The sequence below is a fragment of the Crassostrea angulata genome, chromosome 5 (genome assembly GCF_025612915.1).
Source record: "Crassostrea angulata isolate pt1a10 chromosome 5, ASM2561291v2, whole genome shotgun sequence".
Lineage (NCBI taxonomy): Eukaryota > Metazoa > Mollusca > Bivalvia > Ostreida > Ostreidae > Magallana > Magallana angulata.
Window position 1 is genome coordinate 38,450,633 of NC_069115.1, and position 22,829 is coordinate 38,473,461.

Consider the following 22,829-nt stretch of genomic DNA (forward strand, 5'->3'; position numbering starts at 1 on the left):
AATGAACTAAAAGTGAAATCGAATGCTACATTTACCATGAGTTTCGATGACCATGAGAGAATCTTTTTCACAGTAGTTGTACATTAAAAAAAGACAAAAAATAGGTTTCGTCTTGTTATCTTTACATCCACTAATCAGAGATCAAAGAAATTATGATCAATCATGTATTGTAAGCGTTAACGATCGCCACGCTTAATCACATTTTCACCTCGAGGCGCTAAATGGAAGTGGCATGGGGAGAAGCCCAATTTTCAATGTACTAATGAGAGATATTAAAAAGCAATTAAAACTGAATTAATTAATCCATGTTTAGGCACTTATACCCGATAACCCATGCCGTTTACCTGTGTAATTGTTGAAATAAACTGAACCGACAGCATCTGATATTTAAATGAACACTTCTATATAGCCTTAAAAATGGACTGGCGTTATTGTTTTGCAGCTTGAAAAAATTTAATACATATGTAAAATCGTTGGCGCACTATTAATGTTAGCGCTCAGGGGCAGTTGCCCCAAAGGCGCTAAAATAAAAACATATTCCTCTGCAGAAACCACCTGGAATGGTGGACAGCTTAAGTTTACACAACGCATTAACCCATTTAAACTTCAGGTTTCCAAATATAATTTTTTGGGGGTTTTAACAGAGTTTCCATAAGGTGTCTGGCATGCGGAAACTGAGTTTTTCACCCAGTGATACGTTAAGACTTATGATTTTAGAAACCGGAGCAACTTAGATTGAGCAGTTTGTTTAGATTTTAAAATACCTTAATTGTGACCAAAGTAGTTATGAAATAAGTGATCAAACGATTGCGTTATAAAATTTATGTGGTAATGATAATTAGTATAAAATATGATGAAATCCATGTAAAATGTAAAACTTTAGAATGACATCTTCACGTATAATTTTGATTCCTCAAAGTGACGAATAATTATTGTCTGCAAGCTTTTAAGCTTACAATTACGTAAAATAAATCATAATATTCAAGTCTGATATCTCTCCCCCCTCTCTCTCTCTCTCTCTCTCTCTCTCTCTCTCTCTCTCTCTCTCTCTCTCTCTCTCTCTCTCTCTCTCTCTCTCTCTCTCTCTCTCTCTCTCTCTGGCAATTGTATTTTTTTAAAAATCAATTACAAATAACCGTTTAAAGTCTTTCCATATTTTTTTTTCTAAAATCAGACAGTTAATTTTATATAATGTTAATAACTTATACCAAGTTATCTTTTCATTTTGGAAATTGATGAATGCACTGTTCATTTTAAAATAAGGCAATAAATCCGCTTAATATTAAAATAATAATTGTGCATTTACAATTTATCTTTCAACTGTTTACTGATTAAAAATGTATACTCTTTTTCTAGTTATTAATCATTCAGATTAGTTGCATGAATGCGTTTTATTAGATCGAATAGCAAAACTAGGGTAATTTCAGCTACTGTTAAATGTCCACAAAAATACGATGTGTTTCAATAGATGTACCTTAGACACATATTCCAAAAAACAACAAATTAAACTAGTATATATGAAATACTTTTATTAGATATTGTTTTATGTAGGTCAAAGTAACTTAACTTTTATTATAGATACATAATGCACTACAATATACATATATAAAAAGAGAGAAAGAAAGAAATGTACTTTTTTGCAAGCTTAACTGACTGATATGTATTAATTATCGCTACATAAGGTGAAGACACGCATTTATTTGATAAGGCAAAGCTGTACGTCTAGTCTGGTCTCAGGATACTTGATAATTTTGAGAGTATGTATTCGTCGCTGTTATCATCCTCTGGCCATCTGAAATGCTCAATACACCACCAAATGTTTTTGATTTCGTTTGGAAGCCTATCCAGAGGAAGTCCATCTTTAATGATAACTACGATAGATCCTTGACGTTGGTTATGAAATGCGTGGGTTATTGCCATTTGAACAGCATACGAGTGCCATCCCCTTTCAAGAAAACTCTCGCTCATAATAAACATCACTTTTCTGCTCTCGTTAATACAGCCGACTATCTCCTCCGATTCCCAACGTCCTGGAATTGAATCCTTATCTCCAAACCAGGTTTTTATGTTCAAAACGTTCAATTTCGGATACAATATTCTAATGATCCACGAATAATCTGCATCATTGTATGAAACATACACATCGTAAAGAAACTCATTTTTACATTGTGGATTAATACCTTTCCATCTGTTTTTAAGTCGTAGAATGACATATTCCAAATGAACGCGATATCTTTTAATAGCAGCGGTAATAGATAATGTTAAAATTGTTAATGCCAGTAATCCTACAGAAAAGATAAGCAATTCGTTTGTCTGGCAGTTCAGCTCAAATTTCCTCCAGGTTTGTTCGTTAAACAGTTTAACAATAGAAGATTTATTTTCCACGCATAAAACTTTGCTTATATCTGAAAATACATATTGATGATCTTTCATCCATTTCAAAGACCGAGTGTTTAGACATGCACAGGAGATCGGATTTCCTTCTATGTAGATTGATATATTTTTCAATGATTTGAATAAAATTTGATCTCTCTCAGAAAATTTCGAAAGTAAGTTATATCGAATTGAAAGTATTTCTAAATTTTCAAGCTCCATTAAAAAACTTGGCGTCACTGAAAACCTATTGAGGTCCAGTTTAATTTCTAAAAGAGATTGTCTTTGATCATTTAGTAATGATTTAGGCAAAGAGGTCAAACTATTTTCTGAAATATCGATTGTTGATAGATTTTTTAGATTAGAAAATAAGTTTTTAGAAATTAATGAAGGTGTTTCATTTAATCTGACATTCACAGCATAAAAATGGCGAAGATTTGGAGCCTGTTGAAGAATATTGAAATGAATACGTTTAAAACTGTTTTCTGATAAATCAAGTTTAAGCAAAGACTTAAAGTTAAGCATACGTGCAACGCCAAAAGGGAAATTGGTTCTTTGGAGATACAATTCTTGCAATTTTTCTCCTGTTACTTCAATTTGAGGAACCAATCTTTTTACGTTATGAATGTAATTTTCAGAAAAGTCAAGAACTTCCAAATGTTTTGGTAATGTGATATTAATTGAAGTATAACCTCTTTTTGGAATATGGAGTCGCTTGTATTTGAATTCGTTTTGACGAGAAGGTTTGTTGTTGCAGCACAGATTCATGTTCCGGATCCTTGGAAGAGTTAAAAGAGTCATAACCATTGTAAAATCGACAATATGCATATTATTCCCACTAAAATCAAGGTATTCTAAACAGTTCCATAATGTTGTGTTATAAATATTTGTCTTCACGATACTTATCCCGTTATTTCCCAATGAGAGAGCCCTTACACAGATATTGATTAGAAATTCCATTGACCAATAATCTAGGTTAACTATATCAGTTGCAACAATTTTCTTATTTTCATACATAAAAATATTTTTAACCTCACGGTTTTGTAAGCATTTAAGAGACCTAGGTGAAATAGATACGTTGCATTTGCCGCCGAAATTTATGAGAATTTCATCGCTTAAATACGGAAAAGAGCAGAAAAGATCTTCTGTTACGTCACATTTTACGTGATTTTTGAAATCCATATTTATGCTTCGAATAGGGGAACGGTTAAGTCCGTAAAAAGATAAATTTGTCAAGCTAAACTCACCTAGGATATTGAATTTTAATTGAGATAAATTTATCAGATTTTGAAATGCTTTTGAGAAAGAAAATTTATTAAAGATGTCAATTTTCAAAAATATCAAGGAATGAAGCCTAGACAGTGAAATATCCGGATAACCTTGATATTGGAAGTTGTTTTTATGAATTTTGAGAATTTGAAGTTTAGACATATTACGAAACGCATCAGTACCGAACTTATTTTTTTCAAGATTAGAGCTAGAGAGGTCTAAACTGCATAAATTTGATAATCCATGAAATGCTAGATTTCCAACAACAGTTATTCATTGTGATGGAGAATTACTGAAGTCACGTTGGAATAGGAAGCGATCTGCTCAAATGTATCCTTTGTCACGGAAGAAAATCGATTGAAGGAGAGATCCAAAAGTAACATTCTGATTCTTTAACTTGGGGGGAAACGATGTTGGCAATCTGCTTAAATTGGATCCGCTGCAATTCCATAGTAATCCCATGTTTCCACAATCATCGAGATATGGTGAAATTTGACAGTTTTGTGAAATGGCAATAAATATACTGCCTGCTGAAAGTAAAAAGTGATACAAATGCTTGAGATGGCCTACAATGCACACAGGTTGCCGACTTCTGGTTTATATGTGCATGTTCTTACGCATAAAGACAGATTGAAACATTCAAAAACTGTTTTATCTATCCATAAATAAAAAAGTAAAAAACAAATAATCGATAAGATTATTTTCGATTTCAAAAGAAAGAATTTGATAAAAAGTCAAGAACAACATGTTTGTACAATCATACATATTTATACATATAAATTTGTACAAATGAATAAATTTATATAACAACTCATTTCAAAGAAATTTGTATATAGCAATACAATTACATTTGTTTTGCCTCGGACTAGAATGTTACGACGTCATTGGATGAATCGCGTTACATGATTGCCTTATAAATCTCTTTACGGCAAACGTCAAAATTTATACGGCAACATGGCGGACGTAACGTTATTTGAGCTGATTTTCACCATACCTTAATTTTTTTAAGCCTCAAAATATTTAGAGTGATCCCCATTTGCCCGTGACGCAATATTACATACAATGGCATCCAGGTTCGTGAAGACGACGGACGAGGAGCGAAAAAATAAGAGAATTAAGCTCAATTCAGAGAATACATTACAATCAAACAAAGGAGCAGCGAAAGTGTTTAAACAATATTTACAAAAAAAAGGGGAATCGGTGGATTTTAAAACATTTGACAACGTGAAACTGGAAGCATGCCTTTGCCATTTTATATGGATCTCAGGAAAGCGGATGGCAGTCACTACAAGGTGAAATCACTTGCAGGCATCCGTCACGGACTAAACCGACATCTGAAAAGTCCACCATTCAACAAGAAATATGACATAATCAAGGACCCTGCTTTTACTGACAGTAATACTTGTTTTAAAGCTGCTCTTGTTGAGACAAAACATGTCGAATTGGGGGATGTTCAGCACTATCCCATCATTTCGAAGCCTGATATACAGAAACTGTACACAAGCATGCACCTCTCCATAAATACTCCACAAGGACTGTTCAACAAAGTTCAGTTTATGTACAACTGTTCTTCTGTCACAGGGGCAATGGAAACATGCACGGGATAACAACCCCCCCCCCCTCAAAGTTAAACTCGCCGAAAGTACGTGAAAAGCGTAATGGACAAGCTAACGAAAAACCATAAAGTTGACAAAGAATCGTCTTCAGGAATAATGCCAGAAGTGCCAGGTAGGTGAACTGTTTTAAAATATAAAAAATATCAAATTCAAATGTTGTACAGCAAATTGTTATTAAGTGTACTTTCTACATGGATATTAAATTATATTTTTAGGATCCATTTTTGCCCAGAACTCTCCTATGAGATATATATAATTATCAAAGTTGTATCCAGAGTGTGAGAAGTAAGTGTCAAAAATAAACAAAATAGATTTATGAATCAATAGAATATATTTGTTTGTATTAAAATTTTAACACACTTAAATACACATTTCTTAAAAATAGAGAGTAATGAAAATTCAGCCTGTCAAATTAACACGTCGAAACTTTTTCATTTTTTTAGACTTTGGCAACGACCACAAGAATGGTTTGTTGAATTAGACAGTGTTTGGTTTTATAATGCACGGGTTGATGAAAAAACTCAGCACATTTCTAAGCAGAATAAGTAGAGCAGATGGTCTTTCTAAAATCTATACCAACCATTCAATTAGAGCAACCGGTGCGTACATTTTGTCAAAACCACGTTTGGTCCATCACAGGTGATGGCAGTCACAGGACATAAATAGGCTCAAAGCTTAAGTGTGTACCAAAGAGTCAACGATTATGAAAAGATGATGATGGGCGACCCTTTAACCAAGAACATTCTGCCTTTAATGCCAGCATTGTCAGACTTAAACAAGCCTGCTATTCTGTCTGGGCCCGCATCATTAGCTTGCGCTGTTTGTCACCAAAATAAGGCTCTCCCTAGGGAATTCAAAATGTTGATCTTAAGCTGACCGACATAAATATGTATGAATGAGCTGTTTATTGATTTTGAGGGTCAGGAAATCATATGTACTCAATCAATTTCTGTAAATAAGACCAGCCTTCATCCAGCCTCCCTGTTCAGCAATTGCTCTGTTACCACCCATCAACTTACAAAAATAAATGTGGCTGTTTTTCTTCAAAACATAATTGTTAAAAACTGCTTATCTCTGCTGAGATTTTAATGTTCATTAAATAAATTTAATTGTTATTTGATAAAATGTGTTTGTTTGTCAAACATTGATGAGCTATGTCTCTTAAATAAATTTAATTGTTATATGATATTTTTTTGTTTACATATAAAACTTTAGGTCCTCGACAAAACAAAACACTTATTAGGTTATAAGTAATAGTTTAAAAGAAAGTGATTTAAGGAGGTGTCTATTACATTTCTAAAGATTTGTCAAATTTGGATAAAAAACACAAGTAATTTTCAGGTATTATTTTATCAAAGTCTGCATTACCAATTCTGCCTTTGTTTTTGCTTCTAATTAATGGTTTGGGCCTAATTTGCTAACGCTTCTTATGTTTTTGTTCAGGGTTTTTTTAATATAGTAGCCATGAAAAGAATCTTTTAGATTAAGAAAGAATTATAAGCTGACACTATTCAATTCTTTCCTTTCACAAGACTAAAATTATTTTTTCAAATTCCTTTAGTTTTCAAAATCAATGTTTCATTACTTATGGTTCTAATATGCTCCAAAGAAACTAAATTAATTGCTTCAAGACTGATTTTACACCTTTAAGAGTTGTCTTTCTTTCCATAGTATTTTAAAGCACCTCAAATAGAATATTCAATAGAGAATGCTTAACGATTTTGTTCAGGTGATACTTTGCCTTAACAGGATATGTTCTATCATATGCATGTTGTATGCATTTCTATTCTGTAAATCCCTTGCACTACTGACTTCTACTTTTTTTTGGTTTTGTTTGTTTTGTTTTGTTTTTTTTGGGGTAGGGGGGGAGGGTTGGCAAATACAAAATCTTCTTTTTTATTACGAAGAGGAATAAAATACAACTGTGTCCAAAACCTTTTTAAATGTACATCTAACTTTTTATAGAAATCAAACCATTATTTTTTAATATAGAAATATGGAATTGTATTAAAAATATTGATCCATCAAACAAACCAAAATATAATTTCCTCCAGACAGAAGTAAAGAGGAAATTTTCATTCAACAGTCAAAGGCTTCTTGAAAGTCAGCAAATAAGAGGATTCCTGATTCCTTGCATCTTTCCAAATAATTAAAAATATCGATATATTAATTCATGGGCTCGTATAATATTACCCTTTATTATATCCAGACTGATTGGGGTTTATTTTTTTTTTTTTGTCTTTATTCTTTAAACGACGAGAAAAAACACACACAAAGATTTCATTTCGTAATCAGTTTGTTTAACTTGTAGGACGGTAGTTTTAAAGATTATTCAGTTCTTTTTATCTGAAACGCCATCTGATACGTGTATATATAATACACATAGCTGATTAAGCATATTTCCGGTTTTATTATTTGCTCTTATTTTATTTCCTATGACACTGTGTGACTAATGTTTATTTTTAAGCCTTACAAATATGCTGTATTTTCCACCTTCATTTAACCACCTATTCTTTTTTTATCTAATCTGTGGTCTACCAGCCTTAATTACATTAGGATCGTTATCGTAATCCCTGAGCTTGCTTACATAACTTACAGTGTATCTATTTCGGTAATTAAAAATATTTATTTTTGATTTGTTAAATTTCGGTTTTTGGATTCGGGTATTCTTTCTTTAATTTTAAAATTTTCTTTACTTATTGTTTTATTTTAAATAAGATGACCTCTCATTTATTTTTCTGATAGTTTGTTGTAATTATATTATCAGGTTAATTGTCTATTAATTGTTTATTACCATTCGATGATCCCTTTAAAAAACTTGACGTTATACGTAACAGTTTCTTACATATGATGGATAAAAATATATGATAATTATATGTTACAATTGGAGCAAAATGATTTTATAGTATGTTAATGATAGCGTCTATCTATGAAGAAATGAAACTTCTTTTTAATTCAAAAAATATTGCAATTGTATTTTAATACTGTACCTCAAAAAAAATTATGCTAAAGTCAGTGTATGTTGCAGATACTTTTAAAATAGAAAGTTTTTTAATCATAAGATTAACGCATAGCACTTAAAATCGACCTCCATAATAGATCTTTATGTTTTGGTTTTTTTATCTGCTTTTTTATCTACTTTAAAGTTCTGCGCGCGGGTCGAGGGAATTCCAGTGGGTAGGTATTCTCCCTAAATTCAAACTTATCAATTTTTTTAGCAAAGTTATTGTAGTTCTCAAAATATAAATGATAGAATACATATAAGATTGAAACTTACCAGTAATAAGCAGACAAACAGTCCGTTCTTTGTAAAACATATTCTTTCCAATAGATTTAAAGTCAACTGAAACAGATATAAAGCAACTTTATATTGATATAAAAAATTTATACAATAATGTAATCAACGTGTATTCTACATTTATTTAGTAAACACATAATTATAATTATTTAGTAGCATTCTAATTCTATATGTTTTATTAGTTCTGAACATTGGGAGAGGAGCAATATTCACATATAATTGTATATATTTTAAAAAGTTTACAATTTATCATTTCAATCAGTATTAATTTATTATTTTAACTGGTTTTTCATGTTAAAGTGTAACAAGTGAAAAGCTGTCAATGTGACAGCAAACCGGGTTTTCTTTTATATGAACTGTATCCATAATCCATGTCAACCCATATCCAGTGAAATGGTATACATGTACCCTACATGCAATATTTTGCCAAAAAAATGACTAAGTTCAAAAGCTGGTATTTTTTTCATAAATTATCAGAAATCAAAATTCTAGCCATATGCACACCTCTGATATATGTACAATTGATCTGCAAAAGAACAACTTCCTATCTTGAAAACTGTAGGAGGAGTTATCCGTACAATGAGGGTACCCTTTTGGCAGCCGCCCGCCCGCCGTCCGCCATTTTCACCATTTTAATAACCGGATTTTTCCTTCGGAAAACCCGGTTAAAAACCGTTATAAAAAATTAAGAATTCAGAACAATTAAAAAAGATACCGACAGGCATTGACGATTCCCTGAGTCTGTCAACATCAATAACTTTATAAAAGGGAAAGGGACAAGGTTGAGATGGGGAATTTTGGATTAACTATGTCCTTACCCAAGGAGACAAATATTGCAAACATTTGATAAAAAGAGACCTATAGGATTTAACTGACAATTTCATTAGTTTGTGAGAAAAATGCATGTTTGTACCCGAACTTTTGTGAGACTTAACAATTTTTAACTAAATGGCCATATCGCCTTGACCAAGGGCCCAATCCCTGACCTTGGGTTCAATAATTTTGCAATGTTTGAAAGTTGGTCCTATGAACTTTATAGTGATTTATTCAGATTTAATACATGTAGCATGTTCATTATATGACCAAGCTGGCCCAACCTTAGGGTCCCCTTGACTAGTTCTGATGAATGTACAATATAGATAGAGTACTTCATGGGCAACATAATCATGCATTTAGTTTTTCTCCATTATATACGGGAGTACAAAAGAAAAATAACGTATATTTAAAACCTTTTTCACTATAAAGATATTCTGGCCCCGTCTTAGGGCCCGAACCATTTATTTCACAATTTTATATAGAGGGCTTGACGGACATCATAACCATGCATTTAGTTTAGGCTTTGCAAAATATATTTAAGAAGACAGGAAGTTTTGATACATGATAACTGTTTAACCAAAAGGGTCTCACTCTATGATCTGAACCTCTGATCTAGAGCAAAGGGTCATGAATTTTACAATGTTGGAAGAGGGTTTTAAAATATTATTAGCTGCAGGTTTGTAGCTCCCGCTCTGAAAAAAATTGGATGGACGACCTAGAAGCTACGTACACTTTGCCTGACTAAAAAAAAATGTATATTTCTTGCGTACAAAAACGTGCTAATTAACCTTATTTATACGCAAATTCTGTGATAACAATTACAATTAGAACCATAAAATTCTTCATGCAATTTATTACTGATATCGTCTCTTTACTTTCCTCAGCCTTTCTCTGGAGCACGCTACCGACCTCGGAATATCAAATATGTTGAATTTACATCAAGATCGAGAGTGCCCTTTTCCCAAGCAAACAAACTGCACCACTTTACGGGGCTGGTGATGGTGTTTAAAAGACTACCGGTATTAGAGGCAAGTAAAGAGGACAACAGACAAATGTCAATGGCAATAGTTCACCTGAGTAACTCCTTTGACTACTAAAAAACACTTTTTGTATTTTTAAATATGCAATGCATACCCAAACAAAGTTATTGAACGACCTGCTGAAATATTTATACGTGAATCCGGTATTCCCAAAAGATATATTTTATGAATCACATCGTTTCATACCTGTTAAAGTTAAATGGAGCATCAGTATATTTTATTAATCAGACTATTACAGTCATCGAAAATATTGAATATAATTGATCCTATTACAGTCTTTTGAAACAACATAATTGTACAAAGGTGATACAAGTACTTACCAAAGACCTCTTTACAAAAGATTTTTCTTAAACTAAATTAAACCCGGAAGAAATTAACCACCAAATCACAAAGAAAGTTCACCGTTTAATTCCATGGGTCATTTCGAAAAACACCTGTATTTAAACTTTCCGCATGAATACCTTCTCTAGGGGGCCAATAAATAAGCCTTTAACCTTTAACAACAACACATGTTTGGCTGGTTTTGGAAATACACATTTTAAACATATCCAATCTATTAAAAAAATAATAAAAATGCTGAATTGAATAAAAATAGTTTCATTTTATTGTCAGCTTGTTCGTGTTCATGCATGGAAATATTCCTCATGGGTGGTTCACAACTCGTAGAATCCTATCATCATAGATGGAATTTTTTGTTGTCAAAACTATACATTGTATATGTCGTTAGTTTAAATATACACATGTATATATACTAAAGGAGGCTAAGGCTGGGAGGACAACAAATCAACCATAAGATCTTTGTTAAACTTTTACAAATGATATGTTTGGTCGTAAACTATATTATGAAGTGGAGAAAAAATCCAAATATTTCAGCTTTAAAATCTTTAGCATTTTCCTTTATATTCATTTAGAGATTTTCATCTTGAGGTAAATATATATTCTTAAAATGGATACGACCATTCAGCTTCATTAAGATTTATTGATTTTTTTTCAATGCATTAAATGATATCTAAATTTCATTATCCCTAAGTGTTTTGAGGGACAAGGATTTAATTGCCCCGGAGTATAAGAGCTCAAGTTATGTTAATTGGAAATTTGCAAAGAAAAGACTTTGCACAGTTAATAACTTGTGACTGATTTAGGCCCTACAATAATAGGCTAATGAAAAAAGAGAGAAAACTCGTTAAGATTTTTAAAAGAAGTATTCAATATTACATGTAGGAATGCATGTAAAAGAATGTAACCTATTCAAATTAACAAATAAACGTGGTGAGATCTCAATATTTAGGCATTTTGTGTATGGAGGATTTGGAGAGAAGTTGTTCTTGAAAACTTACGATTGTACTTTGAAAAATAAATAAACTTTTGACATATTCTAACGCCAAAACTGTAAAATTCCAGGGATCATTTTTATTTGTGCAGAAATATATTGCACTTGTCGTACATATATTTATTCAGAAACAGCAAAAAAGTAAATTAGTAAAGTATGCTTTCTAAATAATAGACAAATGCTCAAAAGTAAACACTTAAATGAAATGAACAGAGGAAAATTATAATGAATTGTTTTAAACTGTATAAGATCAAAATAAAATCATAAGAACCATAAGTTTAACCAGAGCCACCTCCCCCCCCCCTCAAGCACCACCACCACCACCGCGCCTCATATTTTAAAACAATTAAATAATCTAGATAATTTGATTTTTAGTCACTTTCACTCAAAGAACTGTCTTTTATAATTTAAAACATCTCTCCTTAAATTGCACTTTTAACACATAAATGTCTATTTCTCAACGCAATGATTCAAAATGTTGAATGTTCCTACAACTGCAGATGCTGCATGTTGAACAAATAGGCGAGAAAAATATTGTTGCAAAATAATTTTGTGACTAAGTTGTACATGACTTTTATTCGCGATCAGTTTCTGCGATTACATTAAATTTAAATCTTCCTTAGGACGTTTTTATTCAAACAATTCAAATTACATGGTTACTTTAAAAATGTTTTTTTTCCTGATTTTCTATGCAGCAAAATTTAGCTAAAAAAAAACCTTTTTATGTTGTTCATTTCAAGCGGAAAGTGGAAAATAAAATGACCGGTAATCGAAAAATACTAAAACAAATTAGCAAGTATTATTTGATAACAAACAATAAAAATTTCACGATTTATTGTCGTTTTTTCATTTTTTTTTTCATTTTCAGATGTGAATTTTAATAATATGTAAATTGATTTGAGTACATTGCTTCAGTGTTGGAAATCCACGAAAACAATGATTGTATCAAAACGATTTTATCGGGATAAAGGATAATAATGTGTGGTCCACAAATTAAACATCACATTCACCTAAATTTTTAGAGTAATGTTTGGAGTTTCACGATCTCCGATCCTCGGCAAAGTTCGATAACTCTAAATTATCCCGATTTCTTTTATTCGTACCATAAATCTGACTTTTATACAGACAATTTTAGTTTAATATTCTACCGCTAGTATAACTATCAGTTACACAGCTGCATGCTTGGCTAGTGAATCCAGGAAGCATTCCCACTTATATACATCTTGGTATAGAGTTCGACCGAGTTGATGCACCGGAATTTTTTTTTACTCAGCTTGTTTCTTTAATCCATTATATCCATCGTAGGCACAATAACTTTGTAAGATGAATTGATACTTTCTAAAAAAAATCATTTTTTAAAAATTATTTCATTTATAAAGGTTGAAAGAAAAATATCATTCTTATGATGAAAAAAAAAATACTTTGAGGCTGAGGATCGGAGAACCTTAAGTATTTTACTATGTTTCTATACAGAACTCTTATCACAATGAATTTGATAGAGTCTAAAAATAGCTACGACCATGCAGCCCTCATGAGGGTTAAGAAAATATTAGTGTTTTATCTTTAAAAAGCTAACTCATAAACACAAAATATCGGTGTTTTTATTTCAAATAAACTAAATCATAAACACAAAATATTAGTGTTTTATCTTTTACAAACCTAAATCATAAACACAAAATATCGGTGGTTTTTTTCAAATAAGCTAAATCATAAACACAAAAATATCGGTGTTTTTTTCAAATAAGCTAAATCATAAACACAATACATGTACATATCAGTGGGTTTTTTTCTTCAAATAAGCTAAATCATGAACACAACATATCAGTTTTTTTTTCTTCAAATAAGCAAAATCATAACCACAGTAATGGTGAAAATTATAAGGATGCCATTGGAAAAGACAACTGAAGTTAAAAAAACAAAATCACACAATTGAAAGGGTTTGGAACCTCTGTTTCATTTGGAAGGTCAGTGTCAGAAAAATGTTTTCTTGAAAAAATACAGCTGAGTTGATATGCATCTTTATACTACGATTTATGCCTACACATTCACCTATTCATGCATCAAAAAAACTTACAAATGTGTTGAAAATCTTACTGATCAGAATATGATTATATCCATATAAAAACAAATAACCTTGGATGTACATCATACATAATACATACCAATAATTCCAGTAACAATAGTCAAAATACTGTAAAAAGCATATAATATGTAGAACAAAATAGTATACAAGGTTAACTAGGCATTTAACACTTAGGTTAATTATGTATAAAACAAAACTGATTAAAGACAGAGGAATAAATTGCATTTAAAATTAGAATTCCAGATATCTCCTAAAACAGCGAAATGGTAGGGAGAGACAAAGGGAATTTTTACAAACAGACAGAAATTGTTAACGCCTTGGCCATAATTATGGCAATAATTTGATATACTTTGTATGTACTTGTGCATAAATTCGTCGATGAGACCCGGAGTGATTATAACACGTTATTCATATGCTTAACGGTAAGAAAGAAAATTGCTTATTGGGTATATAATACTATATACACATGTTAATAGATTAAACAATCTCTTAAAAAACAAAGATATACATTTATTTTGGTTTCAAAATTTTAGATAAAGTTGAGAATATCATTTCATCGCGTTGTTCATTTTCTGGCCATCTGAAATGCTCGATACACCACCAAATGTTTTTTATTTCGTTTGGAAGCCTATCCAGAGGAAGTCCGTCTTTAATGATAAGCACAATAGATCTTTGACGTTGGTTATGAAATGCGTGGGTTATTGCCATTTGAACAGCATACGAGTGCCATCCCCTTTCAAGAAAACTCTCGCTCATAATAAACATCACTTTTCTGCTCTCATTGATACAGCCGACTATCTCCTCCGACTTCCAACGTCCTGGAATCGAATCCTTATCTCTAAACCACGTTTTTATGTTCAAAACCTCTAATTTCGGATACAATGTTTCAATGACCCATGAGCAGTCTGCATCATTATATGAAATATACACGTCATATAGGAACATATCCTCGTTGCTTTTTGGGTGGACACCTTTCCACCTGTTTTTAAGTCGCAAAATGACATATTCTAAATGAACGCGATATCTTTTGACAGAGGCTATTATAGTGAGAGATACTATTGTAAAGAACAACAAACAGACAGAAAAAACGAGCCAATCATCCGTCTGACAGTTAAGTTCAAACTTCCTCCATTCTTTTTCGTATGACAACTGAACAATAGGTATTTTACTCTCCATACACAAAACCTTGTTAAGGTCATAAAATATATTTTGGTGAGCTTTCATCCATTTCAAAGATTGAAGGCCTGTACATGCACAGGTGATTGGATTTCCTTCTATATATATTGACAGATTACTCAATGATTGAAAAAGTCTTTGATCATTCCTGGAAAATTTTGATATCAAATTGAACCGAACATATAGCGTTTTTAACTCTTTCAGTTCGGTCAGGACACTTGGAACAGCCGAGAACCAATTGTGATCCAGTCTAATTTCTGTGAGAGAATGTTTTTGGTCCATTAATAGTACTGAGGGCAAAAAGGCCAAACCGTTTTTCGAAAAATCAAGTGTTAACAGGTTTTTCAGATTTTTAAACAGGCTATTAGAAATAGAATGAGCAGTGTTATTCAAACCAACGTCTAAAACATACAAATGGTGAAGATTACGTACTCCTTGAAACAAATCGGAATGTACCTGACGAAAACTATTCTCTGATAAATTAAGTTTGATCAAGTTTGGAAAGTTAAGCTTAGTTATTGTGTGAAGAGGGAAATTGGTCTTTTGAAGGTACAGTTCCTCCAGTTCTTCTCCTATTAATACAAAACGCAGATTCCACCCATTTGTGTTATGGATGTAATTATCAGAAATATCTAAAAGTTTTAAATTCTTTGATAAAGTGATATTTACATAAATAAATCTATGTTTTTGTATTTGAAAAGGATTATCCCTGTATTTTGTTTTACTGGTTGGAGGGTTATTGCAGCATAGATTCAAGATTCGAATCTTTGGTAAAGTTAACATACTCATTAATGTGGGAACATCAAACATTTAAGAGACCTTAATGCAACAATCACGTCACAGTACCCACCGAAGTTTAAAACTATCTCACGAGAAATGACCGGAAAAGAGCAAAACAGGTCTTCTGTGACGTCACAGTATACGTGATATCTGAAATCCATTGTTATGCTTCGGATTGGGGAATTTTTAAGACCAAGAAATGATGTATTTGACAATCGAAATATACCGATAGAATTGAACTCTAATTCAGATAAATTCTCAAGGTTTTCAAACGCTTTTGTGAAAGAAAATCCCGGGAAAATGTCAATTGTTAAAAATATCAACGAGGTTAACTTTGAAAATGATAAATAAGGATACCCATCATGTTGAAACTCATTCTGGTCAATTCGAAGAAATTTTAGACTAGAAGTGTTCAGAAACGCCCCTGTGTCGATTGTCCTTCTTTCAAGATGTGAATTCGAAAGATCTAAGCAGCATAAATTTGACATTTTCTGAAAAGTTGTATTTCCAATCTCCGTTATACTGTTATGATGAAGAATAACTGAAGTAACATTGGAGTGGGTGGCTATGTGTTCAAAGGTGTCTTCCGTTACAAAGATAAACTGGTTAAAGGACAAATCTAAAGTTACATTTTGATTCTTCAACTCGGGAGGGAGCAAGATAGGTAATCTGTATAAATTTAACCCACTGCAATTCCACAGCAACCCCACATTTCCGCACTCTACAACATGTGGCGATATATGACAGTTTTCGGTTAGTATTATAACAATACTGCCTGTAAAAGAAAACATATATATATTAAAACTGCCATTCAAAGAATATTTATAAATATATTTTAGCACAGAATATTTATCCCAATAAATTCTCTATAGGTTAACGATCAGGAATCATATTTTGGTTTATAAATATGGATAAACCCTGACGGTATATTTCTTGCAATTAAGCATGTTGCTCGGGGGGGGGGGGGAGGGCAGTAAGTCTTCTATTGTTAATTTATATGCTATCAAAACTTCCTGGACTCGAAGCGTGGGCGCTACACCCTTCTGATGATATTTAACTGTTCCATGAGTCAGTCGCAAAAAAAATTAAGGTCAGGAAAAATAACTGAATGTCAAGGATACTATCTGAATTCACATAAGAGGATTTCTACAGAAATGTCTTGCGTATACATGTATGACTTCTGCCAACTCCCAAGATTGTTTTATCATTGGTACCAAATTACACCCTCAACCCTCAGCCACGATCAAACGATCACCTGTTACAGCAGATGGCCTGGGTTGTCGATTTATCTAAAACATTATCACACAATGATACTCTTAATTTTCTGAAGAGAAATAGCTCTCAAACTGATTTTTTTAAAATAAAAGTAAACAATGTCTTTCCATAATAAACTTCGTTAGACGATTACGCCAGGTTGTTTGCTGTATATACTTATACGTGTAACATGTATTGTAATTTAAAAATATAAAAGAATCCAGGTGTTAAACTTATTATAAAAGTTAAAAACTAGATTTCCTTTAATAACCACAAAATAAAACAGGGACGTTTGTACTACTGCATACATACTGCAAAACTGAGAAAAAGATATTTCTTTAAAAAAAAAAAGACCTCACTATAATTGTTCAAATTGCATTAACTTTCTCCAAAAAAAAAAGTCAATTAACCTTAAAACGCACTTTGATATGAAAACGATATGCGTATTTTTTTTCAAAGCGCATTGCCACATCCCTCGTTTATATCGCCAGTTCATTAAGAAGGATCAATGGTCGTTGCCATTTTTAGATTGTATTTATCTCCTTTACAAGAAGAGCTTTATATAAAGATACAGAAAATACCTAAAATTAAAAGGTAATAAAATATATATGGCTTTTTTCTTCATTGAATATAAGTTTACGGCTGAACAATCCATGATTTCAAGTCGAACATTTTAAGGTAGATCTGATGGTTGATTTGTTGACTATCCAGCCTCCTTAAAAGGCCAGATGGAATTACAATGTTTATTGCTACAATAGTTACGTACTGTCAAAAGTGGAGTTAGCATGTGTATTTATTGCAGACACCAGGCTGAAGCTAGCAGCCACTAACAGCAGCCACTAAGCCTGTAGAAGCTAGCAGCCAATAAGGAAATTCATCAAAGTACTGAGAGTACTTGAACTGAAAAATTATATTTCACTTAATTATCGACATATTTTAATTAATATCAAAATGATTAATGCTCAATAATTTGTACGAGCATTGACGACTTCCGAAGCAGTAAAGCTCGCCTGGATAAGAGTTATAAATGCTTCTATGTTGGATAGAAATGAAATACGTCTATACGGGTCATAAGTTATGAAAATAATGTTATCCTAAGTGTAGACTTATTGATTCACATAGAAAAACTATATGCATCGTATAAAGTGATAAGTAAAATAAAATAATTTGTTCGAGTACTCTCAGTACTTTGTTGAATTTTCCTATTGGCTGCTAGCTTCTACGGTCTTAGTGGCTGTTGTTAATGGCTGCTAGCTTCAGCCTGGTTATTGCAGACTTAAGTTTCGCCCCGTATTATACTCGCTCTTCTTTACTTGCAAACGGTTTCGCCTCGTCTTGACATAGTTGCGTCTAAGGAAAGACAATTTGAGGCATTGTTATTCGCCTAGTCTTTAATACTCGTATGAATAGTTCCCCTTATTCAGTCATGTAAGTGTTTTTTAATGCGTCTGTAACAAACAAAATAAATTGTTGTGAGGGAGAGGCGGACAGTGTATTTACAATTTAAAGAATTTTTTAGTTGTCGTTCATAAACTAAGTCAGTTTAGCTCAGCTTAGTAGCTAGAAATTTCCTATAAGCAAACGGAATGTTAATCAAAGTTGTTTTGACTCAGTAAGTATACGGAATTCGAATGACATATCTCGAATAGAATCCTAGAACCTTCTTCCTGGCTACAGAAACTTGTAAAGAATACTTCACCTAACTCTTAAAACGTGTCTTTCATTTAGCGGGTTATTTTGGTAGAGAGCAGTTTCCGTTAAATTAAAATTTAAACAGCTGGATAAATGGCATAAATTTTGTTTAAGAGGGCTCGATTATAATGGCCATTTTTAGATGATCCGTAATGATCAAAAATTAATATAAAATATGTGGATGTTCTCTGTTAGTTTATCGCCAAAAATATCTTATGAAGAAGTATAATTTGATGGTTTCTTTGTTCACCGCCTTCTTTAAAAATATATATTAACATAAACAGATATACGTTAAATAATATTTATTATATAATATTTCATATGTTTAATAGTTAACGTAATCAATAATTATAGATCTCTTGAAACGTTGTATTTTGAAACTCAAGTGCATTATAAGAGATGGTTGTACATGTACAGCTGATTATTACTTACAAATAATGAGCAATAGATTTCGCTCACTCTGTGCCATAGTTCTGTATTAATGCTGTTTCAGCTGAAACTCATCTGAAATATAATATTCCAAAATTTAATTTATACATGCATTTACAAAAGTTTTCAATATTTTGTAATGCGTATTTTCTGTATCGTTGTGTGTATTTTTTATGTGTCATGACAAATTTCCAAATATTCATTTATTTAGTTATGGAGGATGGAGGAGATAGGGTTTTCAAAAAGCTCTACACATGTACTTGATTTGCATGTTTGGATAGTGGTACAAAGGTCAAAACCAGGGGAAACGCAACGCTGAATTTGACCAGGAAAGCACATTCTGTCTGCCAACGTGTGCATCCAGTAAACTATTTGTGAACTTACTAGTAATTACTAGTAAAACTAGTAGTACTGTATTATAACCAATTTATATTCGCAAACGACAAAGCTTCTCAAAGTTCGAGAGAGCTCGGTTGCCGTGTATATTTCTTCACGCGAACCACTCCTTTTATATAACAACCTGAGTGTGGCTAAGATCTGAACGCGAAAATAAGTTGATGCGAAAAAGGCTTTCTCCGATGAATAGCGAAATAAATTCCTGCGGATAGAAACTGGTTAACAATATTTTTCTTTATTTGTGTTACATGACAAGATACCTTGGTAGTTTGATTTATTAACAAAGTTATCAAATAAATTTAAAAGTCCATAATAAAGGTTATAAAAGAAGTCCATAATAAAGGTTATAAAAGAAAATAATGGAGATAAGATCAGATTAGGGACTTACCACGTATCATGCAAAGTACAATAACCTTCTTGCAAAATCTTGTAGGAAACCCAAATCTAATGGTCCGAATAAACACAGAGTAAGTTTATATTTAAATCCCATGGGTTGTGGTGAAAACCTGTTTTTCGTCTTTCCAGTTGAATTCATTCTAAGTAGGCAAAGATGGCACAATAAACAATTACTTGATCTCAACGTAAACATTCATAGAGGTCAATTATGTCGGCAGAAAAAAGTCCCTGTTGAGTTTAAGCCGACTACATTTTATTCTTACGTTCCCCTTCATTTATCTATCGAACGTTTGTAGTTTTGTAATCACCGGGTGGTTCGTGAAATAAGAATGACAATTTTCTAAGGTCTCAATTGACTGGCAAATACCTTGTCGCCTCCTTATGGGTGAATTATTCAAAAATCAGAGATGGGGTCTATAACTGCAGTTGTGAATTCTTCGCTCCGTTGCGCTCCCCTTCGAGTGCTACCGCAATAAAGGATTTCCAGACGACATTATTTAATAATTATTATAATTATGATAACTTCTTAATCGGCAGCAGCAAGAAATAAAATGATGGAACATACAACATCTTTTTAAGTAAAACTATTGATTAATTTAAAAAAAACACCTATAATATTTAAATATTTCCACTATCTTGATAAATAAATGTGTTTATAATAGAACTCTTCTTTCCCAAGGAGATAAAATACTCTAAAAATAGGCACGAGCGTCTAGCTTTCTGAAGGTGAAGGTCTCCGTTTTTTAGTTCAATTGACAGATATAATGTAATTGACCAACATATGCATTTTTATCTCAGTTCCGATTTGTCGTTGAGAAGTTAATAATCAAACATGGCCGTCGAGACAGACTTAAGGTGGTATAGGACACATACATACTGTAGATACCTTATTTTATGCGGGTTCTTAATTCCGCGATTTAACCGTTTTGCATCAAATAGCGAGAATATGATTTACCTATCATAGTTTCATTTAGTGTACATTTCTCCGAAAAATAAAAGCGAGATTCTTAAATACGAGAGATGTGTTTCTCGCGATTTTTATGCTGATATCAATTCCTCGCGCAGGAATCTACAGTATTGTGACGTATTTCCGATCGCTATAAACAATTAAATTAAGCAACTTCATGAATTTTTTCTTTACCTTATTTGTTACCTAACAGCGTAGAGCAATGGGTTAGAGCGTTAACTACAAATCTGTTAGTCTTGAGTTCAAATCCCGCTAAGGCTTTTAAAGTTTTTACCCTTCCAAAATAATTTGAAACATATCTTTTGATCAGATATTGTAAAATTTGAAAATTTTAAAACAGTCAAAGTATTTTGATTACAATGTACTTGTATCCACATTAATATAGACATGTGTACCATACCCTGTTAATTTTACAAGACTAAAAAACGCATATGGTCACTTTAGTCATTTAGTTTATGAAAAAGAACGTCTACTTCCGTTATAAAAGCTCTACGTATACTTGATCAATTTTGCATGTTTGGATTTTGTTACAACAGTCATTCTGAGGGGAAACACAACGCTGAATTCAACCAGGAAACACAATCTGTCTGGTCTGGTAACGTACAGCCAGTAAACCTACTTTTCTTTCCTATATCTTTATAAGTACCCAGAGCTCTTCTTCCACAAGGAGGTAAATAAAGTATAAAAATTGCCACGACCACGCAGCTTTGTACGTTAATGTGAAGATCTTTTTTTATATGTCTTTGTGTTTTCTGACGAGAGTTTACTATAAACTGTTTGGACAAATTCCTTTTAAAAATTTAGACGGTTTAAAAAATTAAGGAAAATGTTTTTTGGTTATTTGGTTTTTTTCTGTTCCAGTTTTTCTGTGTCTTAGTGTGAAACTGCTTCACAAATATAGAATACAAAAAGTCAATACCTTTTTTTAATATTAATATTTATTCTGAATATTTACAAACTTAAAGTAAACCAAACACAAGAAGCAGATAATCAGCGTTGTTTTTTTTTTCTCTCGGATCTACATGATTTCAAATGCAAATTTTTCTGGCCTTGTTGACAGAACTTGGCAAACACAGCAATGTATTTACATTATTTTTTAAATGTCAATTGCTTTTTTACAAAATGAAGTAGTTCCCCAATAATCTAAAGTACTGGTTAAACAAGCTAATATTTCTTTTTTAAGATATGTCTTCTACATTGAAGGAATTATTTTTCAAGATTAGACAATCTCCACAGATAACAGATTGTCGTATCATTACGTAATTGACTGCTGTCACGAATGAATATAAATAATGTACGTAATCCGGCCACACGAGTGGTTTAGTTTTTGTTTTTTGTTTTTGCTCCAAGAGGCATGAGAAGTTCCGATTGTTCGTTGATCAAAAAGAAATTGTGATTACACAAAAACTCTTCATCTTTGAAGCCTTTCCTGAAAATTATTCTCACATACTGTTGTATTTACAAATCTAGGTGCAAATTTACATTGATCAAAAAGAAACTGTGATTATAAAAGAACCTCATATTTGAAGCTTTTCCTGAAAATTATTCTCACATACATGTACTGTTGTATTTACAAATCTAGGTCAGATTCTTTGCATATTGAATGTGAACAGTGAATTTTCCCTGTGCCTTATGTATATATATATATTGCTCACTGGGCTTCACTGGTCAGGTATTTTAGAGCTCTCTCTCTCTCTCTCTCTCTCTCTCTCTCTCTCTCTCTCTCTCTCTCTCTCTCTCTTCGTCCTCATCCAATCAACAAAGAACGTCGAATGATAAAAAAATACTTTTTGTTTCTCGATCTGCATTAAAGAAAACTTTAAGGAACTCCACACAAATGTTTATTTATTATATGAAGTACCGTTATCACACAACCTTGACATGGTGCATTAAGAGAATATGAAATATGAGTTT

General features: G+C 32.2%; 1 protein-coding gene and 1 pseudogene across 1 annotated transcript; both read right to left on the reverse strand.

The window, feature by feature from the left end:
• Window positions 1–1,520: 1,520 nt before the first annotated feature.
• Window positions 1,521–8,596, reverse strand: LOC128183907 (toll-like receptor 4; annotated as a pseudogene).
• A 4,738-nt stretch (window positions 8,597–13,334) lies between these two features.
• LOC128185405 (toll-like receptor 4) lies at window positions 13,335–15,784 on the reverse strand. The gene has a single exon (XM_052855005.1). It carries the CDS (start codon window positions 15,782–15,784, stop codon window positions 14,336–14,338), a length of 1,449 nt encoding a protein of 482 aa, XP_052710965.1. The 3' UTR covers window positions 13,335–14,335.
• Between the last annotated feature and the right edge of the window lie 7,045 nt (window positions 15,785–22,829).

Coding starts and splice junctions, on each gene's coding strand:
- LOC128185405 (XM_052855005.1), bottom strand. CDS start 15,784: ATGTTAACTTTACCAAAGATTCGAATCTTGAATCTATGCTGCAATAAC.